Consider the following 27,396-nt stretch of genomic DNA (forward strand, 5'->3'; position numbering starts at 1 on the left):
ATGCGCATGCGCAGTCTCGCGGCCGCCCTCGCTCGGAGCGGGCGGGCGGCGGCGGCCGGGGGTCCCCGCGGGCGGGCCGTGGCCGGGGGCTGGCGGTGGGGACGAGCCGTTGTCCGGCCGCTGTGGAGCGGCGTCACCGCTGTCATGCCCGGCAGGAACAAGGCGACGTGCGGCTACGGCAGCCCGGAGCTTGCGGTGGGGCAGCAGGCCGCGGAGGGGGGCCGCGACGCCGGGGGCCGCTCGCCTCACGGGGACGAGGAGGAAGAGCGCGGGGGGGCCGGTCCCGAACACAACCTCGGTGACCCCGACATCGTCAAGTCCCCCAGCGACCCCAAGCAGTACCGGTGAGGGCGGGTGCGGGAGGACGAGCTGCCGCCGGGGCAGCCCAGCCGGGCTGTGGGGTGGGCCGGGGTCTGCCTGGGATCCCGGGGAATGGAAGTCGGGCTGGTCCCGGCAGCCGGGGCAGCTGGGTCGTGTCTGTGATGAGAGCAGGCTGGCGGTCCCGCGGGTGTGCTCGTCCTGAGGGTCCGGCAGTTCTCTCCGAAAGCGTTCAGTGAGAAGTGCGGTTTAAGTATTTCAGAGCAAATCCCAACTTAAAAACTGCTACTCTTCGTGTTTTAGATGAGCTTCTAAGTTTTAACACAAATATATCTGTAAGTTGAGGTTAGATGCCTTTGGGCTACCATTTTGCTTGTGTTTTTATTTCTGTATTTCTGAGTAATACCCTGAAAAGTGATGAAAAAGATCAACTTCCCTGAGCGCAGCCCACAGCGTCTGTGGCCCAGACCCAGCAAGAGGCTCGGATGAGAACTCCAGCAGAGGCTGAGCTTGTTGGATGCTGTGAGACAGACTGTTCTTGAAAGGACACTTTGATAACTTCTTCCTGTAAGACAGAAGATTATCTAGCGCTTGTTCGAGCAGATTTTTAAAATTTATCTTTAATTTTTACAATGTCTAATCTGTGCAGCCAGTGGAGAATCTGCTGCCTGAGCCTGGAACTGAAGTTTGGATTTGCAGTGACATTGGCTGGCAGTGAGATTCCCTGCTGGCTGCCTGAAGAGGGCTGTGCCCATTGGCTCAGGGAGAAACTTGCTCCCTCCCTTCTTGCCCTACTTCCTTGCTGCTTCCTCTGGATCTCTGCCTGCCTCTCCTGATGGCATTCTTAGTCATGCTACTTTGTGGCAGGCTTGTCTTCATGCAAAGCACACAATGCTGATGCTGTCAGGTTAAGAAACTCCTGCCTTTGCTGCCTGAAGCAGCACACTGGTGGATGAAGCTTGGGAAATCCATTGAAGGCTGTCACTACCTATTTTGAAGCTCAGGAACCTCCCCTACATGTGAGAGTTGTAGAGAATGTTTGCTTATGACATAAAGTAATGCCAAAATCCTGCATAAATCCTGCTGTCCATTCTTAACAGAATTTTTCAGTTGGAAGCACAGAGTTGCATCCTTTCAGTCTGATTTCCGTGTGTGTGAAGTGAGCCTGACAGAGCACAGACATTGTCCTTATGGAAGAGAAGTTCAGTGTGTCTGGAAGCAAAGCCACACTGAACCTGTGTCCAGGTGTGATGACCCACACCTCCTGGGGGAGCGTCCTGGCAGGTGATGTGATGATGCTGACACATTTTCCCCTCTTCATGCTTCAGTGATGTGTGCTGCAGCCCAGTCACAGTGGGCTTAGTGTCTATGTCTGGTGACATCAGTCTGAACTTCATGGAAAGTGTCTTATTTTGCCTTCTCAAATAACATTCACAAAACCAAAGGAGCTCTGACGTAAATATCAGGATGTATTTTCAGAAGTGGGTTTGTTGGGACAAAATATTGTCATTATAAAAGTTTGCTCATTAGAGCTGTAACTGTGTAGTTATATTTACCAAAAATGTACGTTGTATTTGCATTCGTCCATATATGGAATTTCATGGTCCTGTATTTACCATCATTTGTGAAATTACAGCATTTCTCTCAATGTTTATCATGCACTGATAGGAATTTCAATACTAACTTCTAAACAATCATCAAAGAAAAACTTTGTGTGAGAACAATCCTGTTTAAGCCTATCCAGGAGATATAAGCAAGCAGTATTTTTAGGAATTTGAATTTTATAATTTGGCCTCACTTGAATCAATGCTGTATAGTCCTTCAAAAAAGCAATTGGACTGTGCTTGCTTCTGTTTCTACCTTATGGCACTGCATTTTTTGTACTGTATTTTGCATACTAGTGGATATTGGTTACATTTGTCCTTTTCCATTGGACTGAAACATGGAAAAAGTAAAGAACACCTGTGTCAGTGGTGCCTGTGCTCTGTATAACCTAAGCTGTTTAAATCCTGCTGGAGTGAAATCCGAGAGCCTCCAGCAGTGCCGGCCGTGGCTCAGCCGTGTCCTTGCTGCTTTCTGTCCTGGGTGCAGCACCCACGAGCCTCCAGATGAGCAATGTAAAATTAGTATAATCTTCTCCATTAGCTAAATGGGGCTCTGTGCAAAGGATCAGCAAGAGCTGCTGGATACACCTGGCTGAGCAGCTTTGTGGCACATTGTTCCTTGGGAGGAGCAGCCCTGTTCTGTTCTCTGCTCTCCACCAGTGCTGGGGGGCCGGGGTTCTCCAGGAGCTGTGCAAACCTGCAGGGCAGAGTTGTGTGTGGAGAAGGAGGTGCTGGAAGGTGCTCTCTGGGGTTTTGGCTCTCATCTGCTCAAGGCTGCAGCACCCACGTGTGCAGTGTGTGTTTTAGGACAATCAGGAGTGCTGCAGGTGTGCAGTGGGACACGTATCTGGTGGGAATGGTTCACAAATGTGCTTTCAGAATGCAGGAGGATTAACTTTGTACTCAGACATTCCAACACACTCTGTGCCTCCTGCAGTTCATCAGAGCATCTCTGCAAGTTACACAGTGTGTGCTGTAGTTTGAATGAGTCAAAATGCACTTTGCTTTTGGATAGAGCAGATTTGTCCTGCTCAGCAGTCTTGCAGCAAGGAAACTGGGTGTGTGCATGATCACAAAACCCTGGCCCAGAGTAAGCTCTGTCACCTCCTCTTGGCTGCCTTGTCATGAGTCATAACCTTAATACAACTCTCAGACTTCTGCTCATTAGCTTTTTTCATTTTCTTGATAGTCCAGGAGCTGTGTCCACATGGCAAAGTTCTACCTGGTACAAACTCGAGGGCTGGAGCAGATGACCTCTAAAGGCCCCTTTCAACAAAGACTGTTCTGTAATTCTGTGCTCTGTAACTCAGATTTTTCTGGGAGCGTGGGATGTGACCATGGGTTTATTTTATTCTAGCTTGCTCTTTTTTTGTTTGTTTCTGCTAGATCAGATAGCACAGGTCTCTATCACACTAGTTCATAGGGTGGATGAAGTATTTTCTGGACCAGCATTCCTTCCTTTCTGCTGCTGGTGTATTAGCCAGTGCAAGCTCCTGGCAGGTATGCTCTGGCTAATTTGATAAATTGTGACTCTGTTCCAGATTTGATGGGAAATAAATACTGATGAAGGCTCTTGTAGTGCAGAGCATTGGTGCTTGCAATCCTCAGAGTGAAAGTTGTAGAAGGTTGCTGCACAGAGGGCTTGTGGGGTTTTATTTATATTTATACACACGTTTAAAAACTTCTGTGCATGTATAAACATACACAGAGAACTGTTCATTGCTTCTTGCTAGGAGCCCAGCCAGTTCCCTGTGACTGGTTCTGTGGAGCCTGCAGAGGAGCTCTTTCCTTTCTAACACTTGCCTGCTACATCTGCAGACCCCATTTATTAAAAACCACTGATGAAAACAAATCAAATCAAATGCTCTAGGCCCTACTTAGAAGCAAAGACTAAGATCTTCATTCTGTCACATCATACCTGTTTTCAAGAGCCTAACAAGCCTAAAAGATGATTGAAGTTTGGGTTTGCCTGTTCTCAGTGCACAAAGTGAGTGCTAATAGCTTAAATGTTTCACAAAGAGAAGAATAAAAGCCAAAATCAGTGAGCTTGACCTTATGGGGAGAAGGGCTTCTGCTACTGCCCTGAACTGCTTCTTATTCCTAGAGGCAGAAGAATGTTTTACTTTCCTGCTATAAATCTGCTCAGTCTTGGCTACCATTAGATTTTCATTAGGAAATCACTCTCTAAGTATTACATGAAATAATGAAATTTTTGCAATTCTGAAAATTCAGATTTAGGAAATGAACGTATTTATTGCACAAAATTATTCTTTCAGGTATATCAAACTGCAGAATGGCTTATGTGCACTTTTGATTTCGGATTTGAATTACTTGGATGGTGCCCCAACATCTTCAGAAGAGGAGGAGGATAATGATGATGATTCTGAAGAGGGCAGTGATGAATATGACGACTCTGGAGCTGAGATTGAAGATGGCAAAGAAGATGATGATGAGTGTGATGAGGGGGATGAGAGTGAGGACAGTGATGAAGATAATGAGGATTTCAGTGATTCTGACGACAGTGAATTAGAAGAGCTGGCTGAAAAGGAAGAGACAAGAAAGAGAGGTTGTTCAGAAAAGCAGGTATGTACTTTAAGCTGTAGGGTGTAAAAATATGTAGTGAACTTTCTTGAGGTCTGAAACTGTATGATTAGGTGTTCAGACGAGACCTTTTTATTGTGCCTGTCCTAATTGATTCATCTTGTACTTCTGTCATTTTCCTGAAGTGTTTCTTGAAGCAGCTTTTACTGAGAATGTTGTATTTTCTCTAGTCTGCAGCAGCTCTCTGTGTTGCTGTTGGCAGCTTCTCTGATCCTGAAGATCTGCCTGGATTAGCACACTTCCTGGAACATAGTATGTATCTGCTCCTGTTTCATCTTCTCCAGCTTCAGTGCAAAATGGGTGCTATGTATCTCTGCATTTCTGAAGTATTTAGTATCAATTCCTAATTTGGCTGTTTGAGAATCTATTTTCATGAGCTTTGGATTTTATACAAATACTGATTTAGTAAGGAGTTCTTAATATGGGAGAAGGTGCCTCATACACTTTGCCAAGCTGTGTATTAGCTTATATCAACTTTAGTTATTACCCATTAAATTGAGAGGAGTTATGTTACCTGTGGCTCTATAGACCAGGTTGGAGCTACAGACCTTTGTCTCCTGGTAAAGGGTGATGAATTAGTAATGTGGACACAGAAACCATGTGAAGTTTCTGACCAGGTTTGTTTCAAAATGCTGTTCTTGCCTGGGTGAGGCCAGGCCTGCCTGGGAGGGCACTATCAGAGGCAAACTACAGCAGGTCCTGGGCAGATCACCCAGGCTTCTTCTGCCTGTGAGCTGTGGGTCAGTCATAGAGGGCTTGCTCCAGGTACAGTGAGGATTAACAGATGAATGTCATTTTGGCACTGTTGGTGATTTTTTGTTGCAGTGGTTTTTATGGGCAGTTTGAAGTACCCAGATGAGAACGGGTTTGATGCGTTCCTGAAGAAACACGGGGGCGGTGACAATGCCTCGACGGACTGTGAGAGGACAGTGTTCCAGTTTGATGTGCAGAGGAAGTACTTCAAAGAAGCCCTGGATAGGTAACTTTGTATGAGTGATGATTAGATGTTAATTAATATCTGTATGTGCCTCAGAAGCTTGGGTGTACTTGTCCAGTTCTTCATTTTGGGATGATCAAAGTTGTTGCTGAACTTCCATAGCTACCTGCGCTACAGCAGTGATACTGAATTAGGAAAGTGCTGTTTCCCTTTGGATATGTTGCTGGTTTTTTTTTGTTTTTTTTTTTTGCTGTGGGATTATGTAGGACCCATGTTTAAGTCTTAACACATGCTGCAGCTCTTTGATTGTTTTGGCACTCTTAAACTGGTAGCATTGATGACAGGAGAATGTTATGCAACCTGACGGCTGATCTGAGGGGAAGTGCTCCCAGAATCCCAGTAACTCATCCTTTGAAATGTCTGTCCTGGTAGAGTTATTGTTTTTTCTAAATTGTTAGTTTGTTTCAGGCAGCCTTCAAAGTTATGGTACAATGTGTGTCTCAGAAGGAGTCATTTAACCCAGTGCAGGTTATTCACTGCTGAATGTCTCTTATGCCAGAAAGTGCTTAACTTGCTTTAGTGAGAGGAATTTGTCATTCATAGGGGTGTAACTGAATATTCTCGATGCCATCAAGTATCTCAGGAGGAGAGGAGGCTCCACTGCAAATTTACTTAGACACAAGAGCCAGTGTTTGCACATTTTTCCAAGTATAACCTAAATTTTACTTTACTAGGACAATTTCAGCTTCCATTTGTAGATTAATTCAGCTTTTTAAGATGTTTGGAAGTGCAAAAGAATAAAAAAAATTATTTCAATCTGTCACAACAGCTTGCTTGGTGGAGAGGGAAACAGAAATTAGGTGTTCTGTAGGACAGCTTCTCATACAAAGGAGATAAATGAGTGCTGATGATGAATTCTGCTCATTCAAGCACTTGTGGATCTGAAGAAATGGAAAGACATCACCTTTCAGTTGTCTTCATTGTAATGGGTCTTCTGGCCATAGAACTCCATCACAGATGTATTACTTTTAACCTTTTATTGCTCCTAACCTTTTGCTTCAGCCAGTTCAGTTTTTCATTAAAAAAAAAAAATCAGCAAATAAAACAGAACTATTAGATTCTCTGACAGCCTTCTGCAGAGTCTCCATGTATTGCAGATCTCTCCCTTTCCATTGCTCTGCTCTCTGAGGATACAGAAGAAATTTATTTGGATGATTTTATGGTAGATAATAAAATTGTAGTGGATATAGAAACTTGTGTTTCACGACAGTTTGTTTCCTGGAGTTAGGAAGAAACTTCCCCTGTGGTCATGTTGTTCCTGAGGAACAACGGGGATTTCCTCTGAAACACCTGATACTGGTCCCTGTCAGCTCCAGATTCCAGACTAGGTGGATCATTTGTGTGCTCATGTGGTGTGATCATTCTCAGGATGTAATGCAGATAGTCCTGCACCCATATCCTACTGCATCCAACCAATTCAGTCCCACTCTGGAGCTGGGAAGCCTTGCCCTTTGCTTTCTGATGGCTTTTGTCTTTCTTTAAGGCATCCTAGTCAAGAATGACATAGTTCCTAGTAAGTCAAGCAACTTTGTAAACCAAAATATTAGATGCTGGATTTAATTACTGGCATTTTGGCATAATTTAATAGACACTGAAGAAAAGTATATGAATTTTTCTCCTCCGTAGGTGGGCACAATTCTTTATTCACCCATTAATGATCAGGGATGCAATAGATCGAGAAGTGGAGGCTGTAGACAGTGGTAAGTAAGAGAATCTTTTCCTGTGTTTAGCCCATCTTCTAAAACAAAACCTACTTTGTAATATTGTTTATTGGTTTCTGTGTTGAACTCCCCTTCTAAGCACTTCAGTCAACTTCACATAACTTACCAGAGAGATGAAACTCTTGAATTGAGGCTTTGTGGCTGTTAGACATTAGGGGCTTTTAGAGGAAGAAAGACTGGATGTGGTGCCAGCACTGTGAGAGTTTACCCTGGCATTTTCATTAATTGAAAATTAATAATCTGAAGTGGTTTGGCAGAAACTGGCTGGGCAGTTACGTGAGCTTGTGGATGCTCTGCAGTGAACAAATGCCTTTAGCTCCAGCACAGCCTCAGAGCTCTCTCCAGTCCTGTGCAGAGTTAATACAATAAGTTGAGGTGATTTTATTTGTCTCCTTATTCTAACACCTCAATAACTAAAAAGTCACTTCCCAGAAGGAAATTAAACCAGGCACAGAGGCAAGAGGAGTGTTGATTTTCTTCTATGTGGTGGATACTCTCAGACTGCCTCTAAAATGTCACTGTTTTAGGGAAAAAATAGCAGATATCCCAACTAGGTCAAATATTTATTCCAAGTAATTTTTTTCATCTGTCTTCTGGCAAGGAAAAGTGGGTGATTTGATCTTTGAATTTAGATAAAAGTCAGTGTAAACAAGGACCTGCCTTTGAGTTAAGGCGTGGTTCTTAGCAGCTTCAGCCATTTTACCCCTTGGTGGTGCAGAGCCAGTCCTTGCCTTGCAGTGACACCATGGTGATGTGCTGCCCAGGAAATGGTGTCAGCTTGCTGAACTGGCTGCAGGAGAGCCCAGCCACAGGAATTAGTTTACAGCTCTGCTGTACATGGTTGTTATTACCTGCAAAACAGGAATGGGAAAATGCAGTTCAGGAGGGTGAATTGATTTTGGCAGAGCCCCATACTTAGATTAGTGTAAAGTGGTTGTAAAACTGCATTTTTAGAAACTTACCTTACTCACCTTTCTTATTTCATTATTAGGCTAGGGGTTGTTCTGTGTGACATATGGTAGAAGCAGGTTTGTAATTGTTCTCTGGCTCTTGCTGCAGGGCCTGATCCTATATAATATTGATAGCCTTTTGTTCCCATTGAACCTGACATAGTCAGAGCCTTCAGACAGGACAAGTTGGTGCTTTACATGCTTTTCCTTCTTGACACTTTCTTTACTTCTAACATCTTCTTTACTTCTCAGCTACATTTTTCCTCTTGTGTTCATTATTACTTTCTTATTTCACTACTGCATTCATATATTCAAAGAAATTCCAGACTGCATCTGTGTGGTATGTCTTCTTTTCAGTTTGGCTGGGATTTGTGCTTTGTTTTGTGGGAACATGATGTCAAACTTTGATGCATGCCACTGCAAATTCTTATAATTAACAGAGTATCAGCTTGCAAGGCCCTCTGATGCAAACAGAAAGGAGATGTTATTTGGGAGTCTTGCCAGGCCTGGACATCCTATGAAGAAATTCTTTTGGGGTAAGTCCTGTATTTCTGTTATAAAATGGTAATGATACTTAAAACTTTTAACCACTTAAAAGTTTGAGTGGTTAGATGCACTAACATGAACTGTCATATCACAGCTACCATTAAACTTGTTCAGAAGAGTTCAAGCAATTATCCATTTTATAGGAAAATGGTTGGGAATAAAAGCAGCTGTCTCCTTTTTCAGATACTTCTCTTTCTGGTACTGCTTTTTGCTATGTTATAACTGGGTGCCCAAGGTGTATAATTATGGAACTTTCTCTTAACACAAAGGTGGTGCTCTCTGAGTCATCTCCATCTTGCTTAAGCTTTTTTGCTGTTAGAATTTCCTGGAAAAATAAATTATTTCTAGTTGTCTGTGAAGGGAGGCTTTTCAAAGTAAATAATTCACTGTTGAATTTCTGGGAGTTAGTTCACAGCCATGTGAAGGGAGCAGAATGGAAATTTGTCCTTCTCTTGGACAGTCCAGTCCTCTCTCACCCAGTGGTGCTGGTGAGTGTGTAAATAGCAGTGTGATTGATGGGTATTAGAGTTACCAGCTTTGAAGTGTAGCTTGTTTTTATAAATTTATGTGGTGACATACACTGAGCTTTATATTTCCTCCTCTTTTTCCCTCTGCTGTTCTGGAAGTTCCATTGGTGAGGGAATGGCTGGCAATACACAGTGAGATATGTGATAATGCCGGAGGACTCTGGCCTTCCTTGTAATAAAAATATCAGCTGTCCTTTGGATAAGAACCAGAAATCAGAAAATACCCAGTTTCACTTAACATTCCTTTCACTCCAGTTTTCCATTAGGTATTTTTAATGTGCTTTACCATGATTAGACCTGGGGGGGAAAGGGAATTCTCACTGGGTGTGTTCTTGCTGTCAGCACAGTGTGGATAACTAGCCCTGCCTCCCCTGTGATGTTTGCAGGTAATGCAGATACCCTCAAGCACGAGCCCAAACTGAACAACATCGACACCTACACCAGGCTGAGGGAATTCTGGCAGCGCCATTACTCTGCTCACTACATGACCTTGGTTGTCCAGTCTAAAGGTAACATCAGTTCTCCTTGACAGCAGCCTCATTGCTGCTGTTGGTGCTTTTGGAGCCAGTCCAGCTGTAGCCCAAGCCAATCTAGTGGTTTGTCCAGTCCTGTAGAGGGTATTTATATGTAGATTTTAGCCTGGTTTCCAAATGACACAAGACCTGAGCAATTGTGCTGTGTTATTGTCATCCTGCTCCTTCTTGAGAAACCTTTTGAATGGGTTCCATGTTAACACAGAAGGGGAAATCTCCAAGATAACATTTCAGTAATAATCTTGTAGCAATGAAGAGTCAAACCAGTTAAATGAATTAATGCTCCTGATTTCTCTGCCATCAGCAGTGGAACTCCTCAGCAAGTGGTGGGGAGACTGAGACTGAATCTCCCAGTTGCCTTGTTTGTCTAGGAGGAGTAGAGGTTCTATTTTTCTCCCCCATAGCTTGAAAAATTCTGTACAAATTGATTAGAATTTTATTTCAGTGGAGAACTGCAGACCTATGGGTGGTTTCTGCTGAGAATAAAAGAAACACATTTCTTAGAAGTTGTTCAAGTTAGGTTTGTCTATAGGGAGGAGTTTAATTGAATGCTAAAACTGATTACAATTCCCATCTCTAAAATGGAGATGGTAATGATAGAGGCATTCTTTCTTTTCTTCTCCTTTGCTTTTTATTTTGGTCTAGACAGTAAACTATACTTAGGGTGCTGAATGCCTCTTGAGTAGTCATTTAGCCAGTGATGGATTGTAGTTATTTCTGTGGTGTTTGGAAAGAAAATGGTGGTACCTGATAACCAGCGAGGTCAATTTTGTATTTCCTTCTCTGTTAAAACAAACCAAACAGTGAATCCTCCCTCTACCCCATCCAGACTTTTTTTACTGCTGTTGTTTACATATACAACATCACTTCTGGAGTTCAGAATGCTTGCTTAAACAAGCAAAGGTTTTATTTTAAAAAACCTTTCTGGTCTGTGACTTATTTCCCTCAGAAAAGAGGATGGGGAGAATGAATCCTTAGAACTGCAGGACTGAGTTTGAGGGGGAAAACTCCTGTCTATAATCTGGAGAATTGTGGAACAAGTTGCAAGTTCTGGTGATTTTGTAGATCCCTAACACAATAATTTCTTCTGCAGTCACTCCAGACACTATTGAACTTTAAATCCCAGTTGTGTCAGCCTGGGATTTGAGCCCCTACACAAACCCAGAGCTGTGGCCACAGATACAGCTCAACAAATATTAAGAATTGGTTCAAACCAACAGCTTTGAAGTTTATAAATTAGAACTTTGCAGTTTTCAAATACACTGACTTTCAGCCTCTTTGAAATAACTGAACTGGTGAGATAAGGTAACTTCTCTTAGATCTTGAGGAAAATTGCATTTCTGCCTTTCTTCTCTCTTTTTTAGAAACACTGGATACATTGGAAAAATGGGTGACAGAAATCTTCTCTGAGATCCCAAATAAGTAAGATTCATTTGATGCATAAAGACTTTGCAGATGATAAAATTATCTCTTCTTAAAATGACATTTTAAAAAATCCCTCACTGGAGAAACAGAGGAAATTACCATTTGTTAATTAACATTTTTATCTGGAAAAAAAAAGGCAACTTTTTAAATTAAAGACCACTGTTAATTGTTCCAGGAAGACTTTGTTTCTGCTTAACAATTATGTAGGCTGAGTTGTGTGGTGCTAACTTGAAGCAGTGTTTGCTTAATATGTGCTGATGCCTTGGCTTTATGATAAGTCATTCAAACTTAGATTATTAATTCACATTGCTTATCTTTGCCTTTTGTCAAAAATAATTAGAAGCAAAATTAATTAACATTGTATCTGGAATTTAAGTGTCATCCTTGGGTGGCAGTGGGTTAGAAATAAATCTTTTTTTTTTTATGGTTCACTCCAATATGCCCTTTAAAAAGGGGGTTCTGCAAAACTTTGCTAAGTTGAAAAGCATTTTTTTCCCTTTTGCAAGAGATTTGTTTCTGTGGTGCTTGGAAATGCTCTTGTGAGAGCCTAATGCCATTCAGAGACACATTTGTCTGTCCTGGCCACACCCCTCCTCATCCCTCCTGCCCCACAAGACAATCCATCAGGATTCCTTGGGTCCAGGGTGGACTCAGGATGTTATTTGCTGTTGTTGGCTGTACACAAGCAGATTTTGTGCTCCTTGTACAGAAGGAAGGGGAGGTGTTGGGGTGGTATCACATCTGGGTTAATTGCTCTGTTGTGTGAGCAGGCTGCCTCCCAGGAAACCTCCCTGGGGCTGGGGGGATGCTGGGCTGCACCCTTACAAAAAGGGCCCTTTCCAGGCTCTCTGGTGTCCTGCAGAGCTGGTCCTGATGCCTTCGAATATCTCAGTGTAGCCTTGCAGCCCTGCCAGTAACATCACACTTCCATTTTGCTTTATAGTGGTTTACCCAAGCCCAGCTTTGGCCATCTGACTCAGCCTTTTGACACACCAGAGTTTCACAAGCTTTACAGAGGTAAGTGAAGTGGATTTAAATGTTTTGAATACCTGAATGCTGAAAAAGTTTTCTCTGGGTGATCCAGATACTTTGCAGAGTAATTCTGTGTGGTTTTAAATAGCTTTTAACTACTCTTTCTGCATTGTGTAAATCTCTGTCTAATCACTTATATTTATAATTAATCAATTTATTTGTGTCCAGTTGTTCCAATCAGGAAAGTTCATTCATTGACCATCACTTGGGCACTTCCCCCACAAGAACAATATTACAGGTACACCCTGCTGCATTTTACTTCTACCTTGTTTATGCTGTGAATAATTCATTGACTTTCACAACAAACCAAAGAATCTCATTTACTTGTCTAACTGATTACTTTGGTTCAGCTAAGGGGGCATTTTAAAAATGAATTCAACTGCTGCAAATACAGTTCCCTTTCCTCACTGACTCAGATCAGTCATTATGTTCTGAACTCCCACACTTTCAGCTTATTATCTTAATTCTGCCTGAAAATGCAAAACTTGCCCTGAAAAAAAGAGACAGTGCATATTTTAGTCATTAGCCCAGTGATTTGAATTCTTTCTGTGAAATGTGTTACCTCCTGACATCTAATCTCCTCCAAACTTTCTCTTAGGGTGAAGCCTCTTCATTATATTTCCTGGCTGGTGGGACATGAAGGCAAAGGCAGTGTTCTTTCTTTCCTTAGGAAAAAGTATGTGGTTTTTAAGCACAGTTATTAAATGTTTTGATCTCATTTAAATACAGATAAACTCTATTTTATAGAGTTTATATTTATATTTATTTATTTATATAAATAAATATAAATTTATATTTTTGTATTTATGTTTTCGATAGATGTAAAAGCTGACCAAGCCTGCCTTTCTTTATCAGTGTTTTGTAGTGATATTCTGTAAGGTGATGATAAACCCAAGTAAGAAATAAATGGGCTTTTTGTCTGTGAGTCGTGGATCAGCAGTATCTCTGACTGATCTTTGAGATCTCCAAGAGTTTACTTACCTTTTTCACTGTTTTTCTTTTATTCTGTGTCCTGAGGTCACATCCTTAAACTGGAAAAGCTTTGTGTAAACTGTAAATGGATTGAAAGCCTCTGAAATAAAGATACCCTGTGATATACTGCTTCTAGCTAAGCTCAAACAAAGCTGAAAGGATGAACTAATAAGTACCTTTCACTCTTCCATAGGTTTTGGGCCCTTGCATTGTATGGAGGAAATGGAGAGACAGGATTTGAACAGAACTCCACTTACTCCATCTTCAGCATTTCTGTGACTTTGACTGATGAAGGTTACAAGCACTTCTATGAGGTATGGTGTCCTGCAGCTTGTTTTTCCTGCTGTTTCCCTAATGTCTGGAAAGATGAATGTGTTCCTTTCTGCCTGCAGGTGGCCCACGTTGTGTTTCAGTATGTGAAGATGCTGCAGAGAAAGGGGCCAGATCAAAGGCAAGTGTTTGCCACTCCAGCAGATATTTGTGGTGGTGTCCTTCTCCATTATCCTGTTATTTGTAGTGTTTGCCTTTTTGGTGGAGTTCCTGGAGCAAAACCAGGGAGTCACTAGTAAAACTTGTCTGTGTGGAAAACATGTCAGTTTTAGAAAATTTCTTTTTAAACTTTTTAAATGTTTATGCTTATTTCTTGGTGTTTTTCAGTTTCACTTATTGTGATGTGATTCCTTCAGTTTAGTAAGCTGAGCTAGTGTAGAGGTCAGGTGCAGTTTTGTGTTCATTTTAAAGGAATTTGTTGAGCCAGGTCTGTCGAAGTCAGGACTGGGTGTTCTTGTGTTAACCTTTATGTTAATTTGGTATCAGATTTTGACTCTTGTTAATTAACTCTTTTTCTCTCTGGAAAATGGAAGAACTTTCTGCCAGTTCTGAGAAATGCCATTTTGGGAAGTGCATTTAATATTGGCTTCTGTGTCTTGTACCTGAATGAATCATCGATCTCACCATTGATGCCTTTCCTAGAAGGCTCCTTTTTTAGGATTCTTGGTAAATGTTGTGGAATAATGGAAAAAATCCAATTTTATTATCTCCTTCCTCCTTTGCAGAATATGGGAAGAAATACAAAAGATTGAAGCTAATGAATTTCATTACCAGGAACAGGTATTTATCCACTGTTCTGAAATAGGCAAACCATGAAAAGTAATTACTTTTTCAGTTTGAAACATGTTTTCAAAGTTCTATTTGAGAAGAAATACATTGTGCACTTAATGAGGCTGTATTTGGCTGAAAAGGGATGTATTCTGGGCAGAGAAATATTGAGATTTTTCTCTAACAGAATTTAATATTGATTTTTCATTCCTTACCTGCTAGGTAGGCTCTTTCAGTTTAGACTTTTCTTGTTCCTATTATATTTAGCCATGTTCTGTTTCTTACTAGGTAACTTGTTTTTCTTCTTGGAATGGCACTGAAATTTCCTTTTGGGAAAACAAATCCATCCATACAAAAACTCCATACAGCAGGAACATAGATTTGTGTGTGCTTTTGTGACAGGGTTGGGAATCCCAGGGGCAGAAGAATACTCAGTCATGGAACCTCTGTTTTCTGCTTGCTGGATGGAGCTGTGCTAAGGAATGATGTTCTCACAGGCAGGGCTTGGCATGACTGGTTAGGGGGTGCCTAGGGAAAGTTTAATGTTTCCTCAGGTGTTTGCTTTCTTAAGAAATCCTTGGGCATGTTTCCCACTACATTTGTAAGGCCCAGATGTGCCAAACTCAGCTCTTTCCAGGTGTCCTGTGCTCTCTGTCTGACCCAGGACCTGCACAGTCCTGTGCTGGGTGGTGCAAACACCCCAAAAGCACTTAGCAAGAAGCTGAGCAGCCTGGTCCTCCAGGCAGCCTTACCCTGCTAAAAGGTAATGTGTATTTCATGTTCAAACAGGAGAACCTCCCCTTCCTCACCCTGCACATCATGGCTGGGGAAAGGAGCAGAGCCAGATCTACTCATGCAGAGGCTGGAGTTCCTTGCCTTGTGCTTTCCAGGTCACTTCAAATCTTGAATTGTTGCAGAGTTCTGCTTGTGTCCCCTGGAGGCAAAGAGTGCATTCTGCTAGGTCTTTAACTTGGTAGATTCCATGACTGTAAACTGCATAATCAAGGTTTCTTCTACAAAGATGATGTGTCTGAAATGTCAGGATTCTCAGAGCAGACTGAACATTAGATATGGTTATGAAATATATTTAATTTAATAACTGAAACGAAATGCTGTAACAAGCACAGCTTCCAACACATGCTCAACATATCTGACCAGTCAAGCTCTTCTCAGAAAATTGATATCTTAGGTTTCTAATTATGTGACAAATAGCTTTATTTCTTTGCTTGCAGACAGATCCAGTTGACTATGTGGAAAACCTTTGTGAGAACATGCAGTTGTTTCAGAAGGAAGATTTTCTGACTGGAGACCAGCTCCTGTTTGAATACAAGCCAGAGGTAAATGGTCTTTGAACTCTGATTATATGTTTTGATGTAAGGAAAACGTGTGCATACTGTGTAATACAGGCATGTGTACAGGCACTTGTAATTAAACATAATGCAGGCACATGTTTTGTATTAATTGAAACACTTGTTGCATTCAGAAGGCAAATCTATTTTGTAAGCTTGTTATGTCTTGTTCTTCCTCCTTTCCAACTGAGAAGTGTGCTGGCTCAGGCAGAGCTGCATTTGAACTGAAATATTGTTTGGAACTTGTAGATCATTGCTGATGCCCTGGACCAGCTCAGCCCTCAGAGAGCCAACCTGGTTTTGCTCTCTGCTGCCAACGAAGGCCAGTGTCACCTCAAAGAGAAGTGGTTTGGGACTCAGTACAGCATGGAAGGTAAAACAGCAGCAGGAGCTGAGAGTGTCTGATTCCTGCATTGGAGGAAGTGAAAGGATGACAACACAAAATACAAGTGCATGGAAGTGGGGAAATGACTCCTCAGTGCTTTATTGAGCTCACCATCAGTCTCTGTGCCACCCAAACCTGCTCTTTGTTTGCTGCCAGTGGATTCCCACTCCTGCAGTTCCTTTGGGAGGCAGAGGTCCCAGTCAGCTCCACTTGGCTGCCATTCAGGGGAAAGGGCAACAATGGAGCACAGGGTGTGGGGGGAGCTGGGTTACTGAGGCAGACTTGATTTGCTTTTTAATAGGGTTGCTGTTAATAGGGTTGCTGGTCATTCCTGCTCCAGAAGATTTTGTAGGAAGGGATTTAGAAAGAGTCCTGAGGAATGGAGTGGTGTTAAGAAACTGCTGTGATACTGCAGATCTTTCTGGAGATTGGAAAAGATGTCTGGAAATAGGACAGCCTTCCCTTCCTGTTGAACTAATGCATTTCGTGGTTTTTAACAGATATTGACAGGTACTGGAGTGATTTATGGGACAGTGACTTTGAGTTAAATCCAGATTTACACCTTCCAGAGGAGAACAAATACATAGGTAAGGCATCTGGGAAAGAGTGAAATCTTCCCCAGTGATTTATTTGACAATTTGTTGTGGTTTAGAAACAGCCTAAACTGGTATCAACCGGTTTTTGCAAATTAAAAAAACATGAGCACTCTGTTCAGCTGGATTTTATTTACTCTTCTTTTATTTATAAGCTTAAGAACTGAGTTATTTTAAGGTATATAAAATTACAGATGATATATCCATAACAGAGCAGGCCTCACAGTCAGTGAATGCAGAGCTCCAGACACCTTAGAAGAGAATTTTATTTGCTTAATCCTCCTGCTTCTGAAAGCGTCTAAATACCATCTGGTTTTGTTGCCAAAAGCAAATGAAATGAAAACCAGGACTTGTGTCCTGGATGGAAATGTGGTGCCACCACTTCTGCTCTGCTTCAGCCACTGTTCTGCTCTGGAAGTGAAAAAGAGATGTTCTTTGGGTCCAGGAAAGTACTGTCACAAATAATTTAGAAAACTGAAGGGGAAAAATGTATTTTTTGATACTTTTGAAGACTTGGATGAATTTAGGCTGATTGTGTCTGTGAAACACACTAACATGTGGTTTTGGTGTGCCTTTTCTCTTTGTTAGCCACCGACTTTGCTTTGAAAGTTGCTGACTGCCCTGAGACAGAATATCCAGTCAAAACACTCAGCACACAACAAGGCTGTCTCTGGTACAGGAAGGATGATAAATTCAAAATCCCAAAAGGTAAATGCCTGAGGACTTTCTGAAAGCAAGACCCTGTTTTTGCCAGCTGGAATTTATTTGAAGACAAATAATCCGTGGTAGTGTTCACCATTTAAACTGAAGTGCTTGCTGTCAGCTCTTCCATGGTCCTTTTGATATGTTTATTAGCTACTATAAAAGAGAAGCAGGTGAGCTAAGGCAACAAAGACACCCTGCTGATACCTCAGGTTGAAAAATGGAATCACTGAAATTTACTGACTTCTGAACAGTCTGTGTGGAGACAGGATTGGGCAGACAGAATATGCTGCTGAGACAAGGGTTTGAGAAGGAAGGAGCACATTAATTAGAAGGGACATTGGCTCTTCTACAGGAAGAGAAAAATACAGCCTGGATCAGAGACAAGGGTGTAAAATATATTGCTGCTTTCAAGCAGAATGTCACAGTTTTAGTGTCTCATTTATTAAACAGATGTTCTGTGAAGTTTTCTTTTTCTGTTTATAGTGGTCATGTCATGGGAGTAGTCTGCAAAGCACAGCTTTATTTTCTAATATTTAGTACTTCAAAGGGAAGATTTTTGGAATAAGGAAAAGATATTTAATAATGACTTAAGAAAAAAAGTGTTATAGATGAATGATCATTTCCATTAAACTCAAATTGTCACCAAAGAGCACCTTGATGGAAATATATCTGAGTTCAGAAAGTTGTCACTTTCTACACAATTACTCATTGAAATTTCCTTTTCCTCCCCAGGTTATGTTCGATTCCATCTGATCTCTCCATTGATACAGCAGTCTGCAGAGAAGTGAGGATTGTATTATTTATGCTTACCTTGCAGAGTAGCTAAATTACCATACCTAGTGAAAAACTGGGAAGAGACTTTCATTTTAAGCAGGAATAGAATAAGGTGTCCTTTTCTCACATCCTTCCACCTTCCTTGTGGTTTTATCTGCACTTTGGTGATGGTGGTTCTGCAGCAGGTCCTGCCTGTAGCCACCAGATGTGTAAGGAGTTCATGGTGTGGTACTCCCCAGGGCAAGTCTGGGGAAAAGCAATGTAGCAGCAGCAGTGCTCAGAGAAGGAGCTGCTCCTGAAAAGAGCATCCACAGTCATGTCCTGAGCATGTCCCAGCATCCTGGGAGCCTGCAGGAGCAGGAGAAGAGGCTGAGGCAGCCTTGAGAAACCAGCTGGGGTCAGGCAGAGCTCTGGGTGCAGTTCTGGGTCTGCTGCACTTGCCTTGCCTCAGGCTGCCGTTGCCACCTGTGTCACAGTGCTGTTGTCATAAGCCTGCCAAGACCTGCACAAATCATGTTTTGGGAAAGCCTTTTTAAATCTATTTTTTCAGGAGGTGTTAGTTTAGTCTTTGAATTGGAATCCAGGCAATAAGAAAAACCTGGAAGCAGGGACTGCAATTTCCAGGTTGTGTAACCTGCTTTGCTCTAGCTTATTATGATTTTTTGCCTTGGTAGATAAATAATCATCTCATTACTCAAGTATTGAGCATAACTGAGTCTGTCTGTTCCCCACACCTTTACACAAAGTGAAATAATTTCATTTGCTGTGATTTTTCCATGTTTTGAGCATTGTCTTGTTAAAATGTGCATTCTTTCCTTGAAGAAACCTTAAATCTTGTGAAGCTGGAATTTTTCACATTTCAAGGACATCCTGACACATTGCTGGATGTCCAGATTATTTTTTAGTAGTGTCATGTGCTTTTTGCACAAAGGGAAATCTGCATTCTCTATTTCTGATATTTTGGGAAAATTTCTTTGTGAATCTCATTTTACACAAATTCCATTTCTGTTGGAATTCACTGCGTGTACCACCAAGCTCATCAGGCTTAACTTTCATATTTAGTCCATCCTTTTTTTCTTTCTTTTTAACCCCCTGCCCTTCTCTCCCTCCAGCATAGTCTTGTTTGATACATTTGTAAACATCCTTTCCCACAACCTGGGGGAACCAGCTTATGAAGCAGACGTGGCTCAGCTGGAGTACAAGCTGGTGGCTGGAGAGTATGGCCTGATCATCAGAGTGAAAGGATTCAATCACAAACTACCTGTAAGCTCTGCTCCTCTCCTCACTGCTGTTCTGCCTGCAGCTTTGCAGTGTGTGTGCTCTTCTGGAGCTGTGAATGGTTGGATGAGGTGTTTTAAATAGAAGAATTGGTCTCTGGCAGGGTAATTTAGCAAATGTGCTACTTTTTCTTGTGCTTACATGTATAAAGATGGAATTGTGTGAACTTACACAAGCTCAAATTACTGACTTCAGGCTGACTTAAATCTTCCTTTTAAGTAATAACTGTATCTCCATTAAAATTTTAACAGCTTTTCCTATAAAAAGAGCTTTGTGTCTCCCATGGCCATAAAGAGGATTGGAGCTTTTCCATCTCTAAGTTGTGCCTATTTGCATGATGTCTGGAGAAGGGTGTCTGAAAAGAGATTTTGGTTTCAATTTGACTTTGGAGATCCAGCTTCTGAACATGCTCATTTTGGGTGCACATTTTCTGCTTGCTGAGAGGATTGGGGGATCCCTGTTCCCATTCCCTAAATTCATGTAAGGCATGGCAAGCACAAAGGTCACAGTGAAGAGGAGACAGCCATTAACTGCAATTGCAGGAGCTTTGCTGGAGCTTTAAGACCATTAATCACTTGTGAGACTTATTAAAAGGAGTTTTAACAGAAAAAGCCAAATACACAAGCAGCAGGGTCTGAGTATTCTCTTTTTTAATCCTGAATGATGTCTCTGTTGTGATGTCATTGTGCTGGTCAGCTGTAAAAGGAAAAAATGGAATATTGAATACAGAAATGTTGGGGGTTCCAGGCTAGATTTGTTTCAATAGAATGTGGAAACTCCTATTGATTTGGCATATTGAGCTTATTCACTGTGTAAAAACACTGCCCTTCTGAAACAGTCAGTTAGGATAGAATTGTTTAGTGAAGAACATCTGTCAGAATGGAGGAATGTGCTTTAGTAATGCTCCATGTCTCAATAATGATAATTTTATTAATGATAATTTTATATTATTGTATAGCATTAAATTAAACTAACAAAAACCCCAACTGAAACTGTTCTCTTTACAGCTTCTATTTCAGCTCATCATCGATTACTTGTCTGACTTCAGCTTTACTCCAGCAGTTTTTGAAATGATAACAGAGCAGCTGAAGAAAACATACTACAACATCCTCATTAAACCTGAGACTCTGGCCAAGTGAGTTTTGGGGGAGGGCAGCAGTGGCTGAGGCTGGGCTGAGGAGGTCAGGGCTCCCAGCTCTGTGCTCACAGGGCTGCTTGCAGGCTTTGCTCATAGCTGAGGAGCCCCAGCAGCTCTGCAGCAGCGGGGCAGATGCATGGGCAGATGCATGGCCAGACCCGAGAGCCGGGGAGCCGCTGTCCCACAGTGACCTGCAGCCAGCAGTGGGGAGGCACAGCCAGCCACAGGCTCCTGGAGCCCTCTCCCTGTCTGCAGTCAGCAGTGGCCCCTCTGGTGTCCAGCAGCTCCTGATGAGCCCTGCTTGTGTCCCCTGGCCCCGCAGGGACGTGCGGCTGCTGATCCTGGAGCACGGCCGCTGGTCCATGATCGACAAGTACCAGACGCTGATGAAGGGGCTCTCCATCGATGCCCTCTCCGCCTTCGTCACCGCCTTCAAGTCCCAGCTCTTCGTGGAGGGGCTTGTGCAGGGGAACTTCACCAGCAGGGTGAGTGCAGCCCTGGCAGCTGCAGTGCTCGCTCTGGGCTTCAGCACACTGACCTCTGGTGCTGCCCCTGCTCTGGCACTCTGGAGTCCCGTGGGTACTGGGCAGCTTCACCTCCAACACCTCAGGAGCGCTCGTGGGGATAAGCCAATGGCAGTCCACAGTTGCCAGTTTGAACAGAAGTTTCCAGGAATTTGTATTTAAACTGCTGATAGGAAAAAATGTAGTAGATGTCTCCACCAATGATGTTACCACCATTTTTTATATTGTTTATTTGATATGGAGAAATTCCTGCAGTGGTGCAACAGGGGGAGGCTCCCCTCAGAGCACATTTATCCTGGGAATTTGACTGCCTGCATGGTTTGGTTAAACCTCACTGAGTGCCAAACACATGGAGTAAGGATAACTGGTGCTATTTCTTTGGCTTGTGTCTTCTCTTTCTGGAGATATTACAGTGCAAAAAGCAGCGTGGAGACTCTGCAGTGTGGTGCAGAGGAGGCTGGAGGGACTGGGGACAGCGTGAGGAAGAAGGGATGTAGGAATGCAGGGATGTAGGGAGCAGGACAGCTCAGCTGTTCTTTGCTTGGGGCTCACTCTCTCAAGTGCTACCCTGGGGTGTGTGGTTGTGAATTGAGGTAATAATTATCTTCTAAATAAAACTGATGTTTGCTTTCTTCCCTAGGAAGCAAAGGATTTCCTGAATTATGTTGTTCAGTGAGTATCTCTTGACTCTTTAATTGCTTATTATATGGTAACTATAATCAAGATAAGATTCTTTTCTGGAGGAGGGAGTTAGAGTGGGAGTGCTGAGAAATTCCCTTCTTCCCTCTGGGGTTGGCAGGAGGTGGCTGTTGATGGTGGCAGTTTAAGCAGATGTAGTTCTGGTTTGGGGAAGGGGAAAATACTGTCAGACCAAGTGTGTAAATGTCTGGGTGTTGCTGTGGTTTTGGCCAAGGTGTGGGCAGGTGTTTGAAGTTGTGCTGTTTGTACTCCCTCCAGAAAGCTCCACTTTGCTCCCCTGGCCCATCCCTGCCCTGTGCAGTTCCGGGTGGTGGATTTGCCAAACACCCACCTGCTGTGTAAGGTGAAAACTCTCAACAAGGGCGATGCCAACTCTGAGGTGACAGTCTATTACCAGGTACTGTGGGCTGGGCTGGGCTGCTCCTCTGGCAGCACCCCTCCTTGAGAGCAGGCTCTGCACAGGGATGTCACTCAGGGGACACACACACCTCGTGTGAGCACAGGCCCTGTGCCCCAAGGCTGAACACAAGTGGGATTCCCTGTGGGGGGTTCCCTAAAACCAGCAGCTTCCCTTCCTTGAGTGATGCTGGGATCTGGGCTGGGCCTGTCCCCTTAGGGAAAACCAGAGCTTCCCACCTGTCCCTGCTGTGCATTGTCCCTCAGTGCTGCAGTCCAGGTTGAGGTGTGTGCCACAAGTCACCTTGGCCTGAACAATCACATTAAAGCCACCCTAAATTCCTCATTCTCTTTCCAGTCAGGTGCCAGGAACCTGAGGGAATACACTCTGATGGAGCTGCTTGTGGTAAGTTTGTGTTTGTGCCTCCTACCTCAGCACAGTGTCTCCTCTGAACACTGCCTGGAGCTGAGGCCACGAGGCTGACTGGCCCCCAGTGTGTTCCTATTGCTTCCCCTGGCTGAAATGTTTGGGTGCTGCAGTGATGGACACTACAGGAGATTGTTCTGTAGCTCCCAACCCACAGGACTGAGCTCTCTTAATGCTGTGGTTGTGGCTGGCCAGGGACACTTCAGTGTCCCTGTGCTCTGTGTGGAGCCCATGAGGGGCTGCAGGGCAGTGTCACCTCTGCTGTACCTTTGTGCTGTTTCAGATGCACATGGAGGAGCCTTGCTTTGACTTCCTAAGGACCAAGCAGACCCTTGGGTGAGTTCACTGGGAGGAATTCTCCTGCACCTGCTCCTACACTCCTGCTTTGGCTGGTCTCTGGTGGTTTTGCTTTGGGAATCCTTTCTGCACTGGGGCTAATCCTTAGTTACTGTAATGGAAACAGCAACATCAACAGTTCAAAAACAAAAGCACCCATCAATACAAAGTGCAAGCCAAGGTGCTTTTGACTTCTGTAAGAACTGCATCTCTCACCAGTGTGTTAACTCGGAATTATTCAGCATAAAGTTGTTCCTTGCACTTCCACACTCAGCTCCCCCTTCCCCAGGGCTGTTTTCACAGCAGCTCTGTGGTGCTGAGCAGCCTCCCTCAGAGGCACCCTGCTACCTCAGGAAACTGGAGCAGGCTTTTCACAGCTCTGGGTCTCTCACTCTGCTTGGATGAGTTTGCAGGAACCCAAATACCAACACTCCCTAGTTTAAAAGGATTTCCTAAAGCTGAGAAAACACTGAAAATCAGCAATGCAGAAAATAAAGAAATTAGGGCTATTGCAAATTTAGATCTCAGATTTTTCTGTCTAAAGTACCTACACTGTTTTAACTTGCAACATGTCCTGTAAAAGAGAAGTTAATTGTGCTTGTGTCCTTTTTTCTTTTAAGCTACCACGTGTACCCCACCTGCAGGAATACTTCTGGGATTCTTGGCTTCTCAGTCACAGTGGCAACCCAGGCAACTAAATACAAGTAGGTGCTCTGTGGGGAAAGTTCTTCACTACTCCCAGCCCTGGCTGTGGAGTCACCTGCTCCCAGCTGAGAGTTCCCTCCTGTTTCAGGCCACAGAGGGATTTTTTAATTCATGGGGATGTCAGAAGGGACACTGGGGACAGTCACAACATCCTGACTCAAAACCAGCACCTGTATAAAACAGTAGCCTTAGGCTTCTTAAAGCTGCAGTGGGCCTGGCCTGAATAGTGATAAGTAATCTCAAGACTAAGTAAAATATCCCCTTGCCCTTTTGAAGCTGTTCTGCCAGGAGAGGTCAAGTCCTGTCTAGCTGTTCTTGTGGCTCATGTTCAGCAGGCACAGCACTGTTATGGTTTTGTTCAAACATGGGCCTTTGAACTACAAGCATTTGACCTGCCTGAGTTGAAGGATTATTTGAAAAATGTTCCACTTGTGAAAAATGACAGTGTCAGTGAAAGCTTAATTAGCACAGTGCTGCTGCCTCTAATTTTACATTTGGACACTTCCACTACAGAGGTGTGTGTCATCAGAGAGGATTTTAATGGGTCAGAAACCTCAGGATCCATCACATCACATTTTCTTTCAGTCCCAATCCTATAGCCCCTAACTCTGCAGGGCTCAGGGCTGCAGCTGGGGACACCAGAGCAGGTCCCCAGCAGAGCAGGTCCCCAGCAGCATCACAGCAGTGGCTCCTGGGCACAGCTGAAGATGAGAGCACTGCACAAACTGACCACCAGGTGATCTCAGATGAATTTTCAGGAGGTAACAGCAGTGAGCCTGTCCCTTCCTCATCATATGGGGGCTGCTACTTTACCCCTTAATATTTTGTGGATTTTTGTTTTTGTTTGGTTTTCCTGCCTAATTAAATTATTTGTTTCTCTCTTAGTTCTGAATTGGTTGACAGGAAAATAGAGGAGTTCCTTTCTTGCTTTGAAGAGAAAATCAAGGATTTAACTGAAGAGGCATTTCACACCCAGGTAAAATATCTTGAAAAGCTCTTCTTTAAACTGCATGATTCAGTTACAGCTATCTGGTGATTTTCTGAGGTTTCCTGGACAAAGGCCTCAGTTTTTAAAACCTGCCTCTTGCTCTGTTCTGCTGTTGTTCCCTAAACATCCATTCTCTGGCCATTTGCAGTCAAGCTCAACAAGCAAGGAGCTACCTTGTTAATATAATTCAGCTTTTCTCTCAACTGCAGTGACTGTGATGTTAGATTAAGGTAGTTTTAAACCCATTAAAGCTAATTCTCTTTTTCCCATATAGGTAACAGCTTTGATAAAACTGAAGGAATGTGAAGACTCCCACCTTGGGGAAGAAGTGGACAGGAACTGGAATGAAGTGGTGACTCAGCAGTACCTGTTTGACAGGCTGGCACGGGAGGTGGGTGTCCTGCAGCTGTGGGACACAAAAACCACACTGGTTTTGCAACAGCTTCAAAAGCATAAATGGGATTTATGCTACTAGTGACACACTGCCTCTAAAATCACATGTTCTAAAAAGGTTCTTTTATCCAATGGAGTAGAGGTTGCAGAGGAAATATTTTTATGTTTAAAATTATTTGAATTGCCACTGTGCTGCTAAAACCTCCTTCCTGTGGGTTTCAGATTGAAGCTCTCAAGTCTATTACACAAGCAGACCTGGTCAACTGGTTCCAAGATCACAGAAGCAACCAGAGGAAAGTGCTCAGTGTACATGTGAGTGTCTGTCAGCTCCTGTTGCCACCTTCAAGAAGAGTGGAGTAAGAGTGTGGGAGAGGAGATCTGTGATGGAACTTTTACTCTGGTTATCCACATTTTCTTCATTTATTAGTGTTCTTGTTAGACTTGCATTTCATATCTCAGGTTAATTGATGGGGCAGAGAAGCACTGAATGAGATCCCAATTTCTCTTCTGGTACCTTTTCCAGGTGATTGGATATGGAAAGCACGAAGGGGACTCTGAGGTGACAGCTGTCTCAGGACAGAACTCTTCATCTGGTGAAATACCTCATCTTGTTTTATTGCCCCCCTCCTCTTTGATGCGTGACTTTACTTCCATCAAGGACATCAAAGCCTACACATCAACTCTGAATGTTCTCCCTTACCATAAAATATTGAAATAAAACTGATACCTTGCCCTGCCCTGCTGTGTAATACAGGTGCTTTCTGCAACATCAACATTACAAACCTATTTTTATTAAACCAGAGCTGTAGTGGTAGCTGGGATGAAGATCCCATTCAGACACTGAGGGGGCTTTCCTCAAGTTTCCAGCCAACCTCTCATCACCTTCCCACGTTCATTCAGAAGAGGCACAGCCCTGACTTCCCCACGGGTCTCCGGGTGTCTGGAGCTGTGGGCTCTGCCCTCGTGTCCAGCCTGGCTTGCACCAGCCCTGCAGTGCTGCAGCAGCTCCTCAGCAGCAGTGACAGCTCCTCAGGAAAGGACCTGCAGCGCTCCCGGAGCAGTGACAGTGGGTGGGAGGGGGACACAAGCCCAAGGCTTCCATCTCACACTGCTTTTTTAGTTTTTCTGTATGTGCAACATAGACAAGATGAAATCAAATAAAAGCTAGACTTAACTGTGGAGAGAAAGGTAGTGTGATTGGTGCATCTAGCTACTTAGTCATTATTAACTGTAGCAAAAGACACAATGCAGAGGTTCCTGATGTGCTGGCAAGGCTGGATGTGGAGTCCAGAAAACTTCTCCTGTGGATGCTGCAGATGCTCCTTTTGCTAGTTCATTACCTACTTTAAGAAGCAGGTTTAGCTAGGTGTAAGGATTATTCCAGTGGAAAAACAAATACCTCTTAATACATTTCACATAATTAATTTATCATAACTCAACTGAAAAACAGTCTTCCTGCAAAGGTTTATTATGAAATAAATAAAATGTCCATAAGAGAAGTTTGAAAAATCTATTTTATGAAGCTTTAAGATGCATTGGGTAGAATTATATATGGTTACATTTCAATCTCAAAATAACAGTTATTTTGGGCAAGACACTGAAATGCCAAAAGATTTGATTATCATACAGGTGGAAGATAACATTTATGTAGCATTTTCTAACAAATTGTCCCATCAGAGGAATCCTCATATTTACAGGTTGCAAACATCAGCGAGATTTAAATGACACCTTGCATTTTGTTCCTTGCTTTTTAAATATGTAGGACCCAGGATTATGATGCAACTGCTCCCAGCGATGCCGTGGCCTTCACAGTGGTTACACAATGTCTGGGCACTGCCACCAGAGCCAGTCCCTGCCCGGAGCTGCTCAGCCTCTCGTGAATTGCTTTGTCTGTCTCAGTAAGTCCAGTATCCCTGAGATAGGAACTGCTGCAGCTGCAGGAGGGGCGGGGCCGTGCCGGGTACTACGTGATCAGCACTGGGCTCAGCTGCCAGCCCTGCCCTGCCCAGCCCAGGCTCCCAGGTCCAGGTGTGGGCTCAGCTGCCAGCCCTGCCCAGCCCAGCCCAGCCCAGCCCAGCCTCCCAGGTCCGGGTGTGGGCTCAGCTGCCAGCCCTGCCCAGCCCAGCCCAGGCTCCCAGGTCCGGGTGTGGGCTCAGCTGCCAGCCCTGCCCAGCCCAGCCCAGGCTCCCAGGTCCAGGTGTGGGCTCAGCTGCCAGCCCTGCCCAGCCCAGCCCAGCCCGCGGGACCTCACCCCCTCAGTGCTTGCCGGCAGCGAGGCGCTTCAGCAGCGGCTCGTCGTACACCCAGCACTCGCCATCCTCGTGGAATAACTGCAAAGGAATAACCACATGTGAGCCTTTTGTGACTCCAGAAAGGAACAAA

General features: G+C 43.6%; 2 protein-coding genes across 7 annotated transcripts in view; one reads left to right on the forward strand and one right to left on the reverse strand.

Moving 5' to 3' along the window:
- NRDC (nardilysin convertase) lies at nt 1-25,751 on the forward strand. Its single transcript, XM_009088717.4, has 31 exons — nt 1-344; nt 4,199-4,505; nt 4,694-4,775; nt 5,349-5,502; nt 7,147-7,220; nt 8,632-8,727; nt 9,651-9,773; nt 11,162-11,219; nt 12,166-12,239; nt 12,423-12,492; nt 12,853-12,930; nt 13,420-13,540; nt 13,619-13,677; nt 14,282-14,336; nt 15,557-15,661; nt 15,923-16,046; nt 16,559-16,645; nt 17,240-17,359; nt 18,089-18,140; nt 19,243-19,393; nt 20,416-20,543; nt 20,869-21,031; nt 21,711-21,742; nt 22,028-22,166; nt 22,524-22,571; nt 22,876-22,928; nt 23,549-23,632; nt 24,519-24,609; nt 24,896-25,012; nt 25,237-25,326; nt 25,538-25,751. The coding sequence occupies exons 1-31, from the start codon at nt 1-3 to the stop codon at nt 25,730-25,732; spliced, it is 3,474 nt and encodes a 1,157-aa protein (XP_009086965.4). The 3' UTR covers nt 25,733-25,751.
- Nucleotides 25,752-26,510: 759 nt separating this feature from the next.
- OSBPL9 (oxysterol binding protein like 9) overlaps nt 26,511-27,396 on the reverse strand; it is a 57,043-nt gene continuing 56,157 nt past the window's right edge. For all 6 annotated transcript variants that reach the window (XR_003944620.2, XM_030226270.2, XM_030226269.2 and 3 more), the window contains one exon: nt 26,511-27,344. Coding sequence is in view for 5 of the 6 variants with exons in the window: in XM_030226270.2 (XP_030082130.1) it covers nt 27,270-27,344 (75 nt within the window). In the remaining variant the exon portion in view is untranslated. The remainder of the gene's footprint in view (nt 27,345-27,396) is intronic.

This window comes from Serinus canaria, chromosome 8 (genome assembly GCF_022539315.1).
Source record: "Serinus canaria isolate serCan28SL12 chromosome 8, serCan2020, whole genome shotgun sequence".
In the NCBI taxonomy this organism is placed as follows: Eukaryota; Metazoa; Chordata; class Aves; order Passeriformes; family Fringillidae; genus Serinus; species Serinus canaria.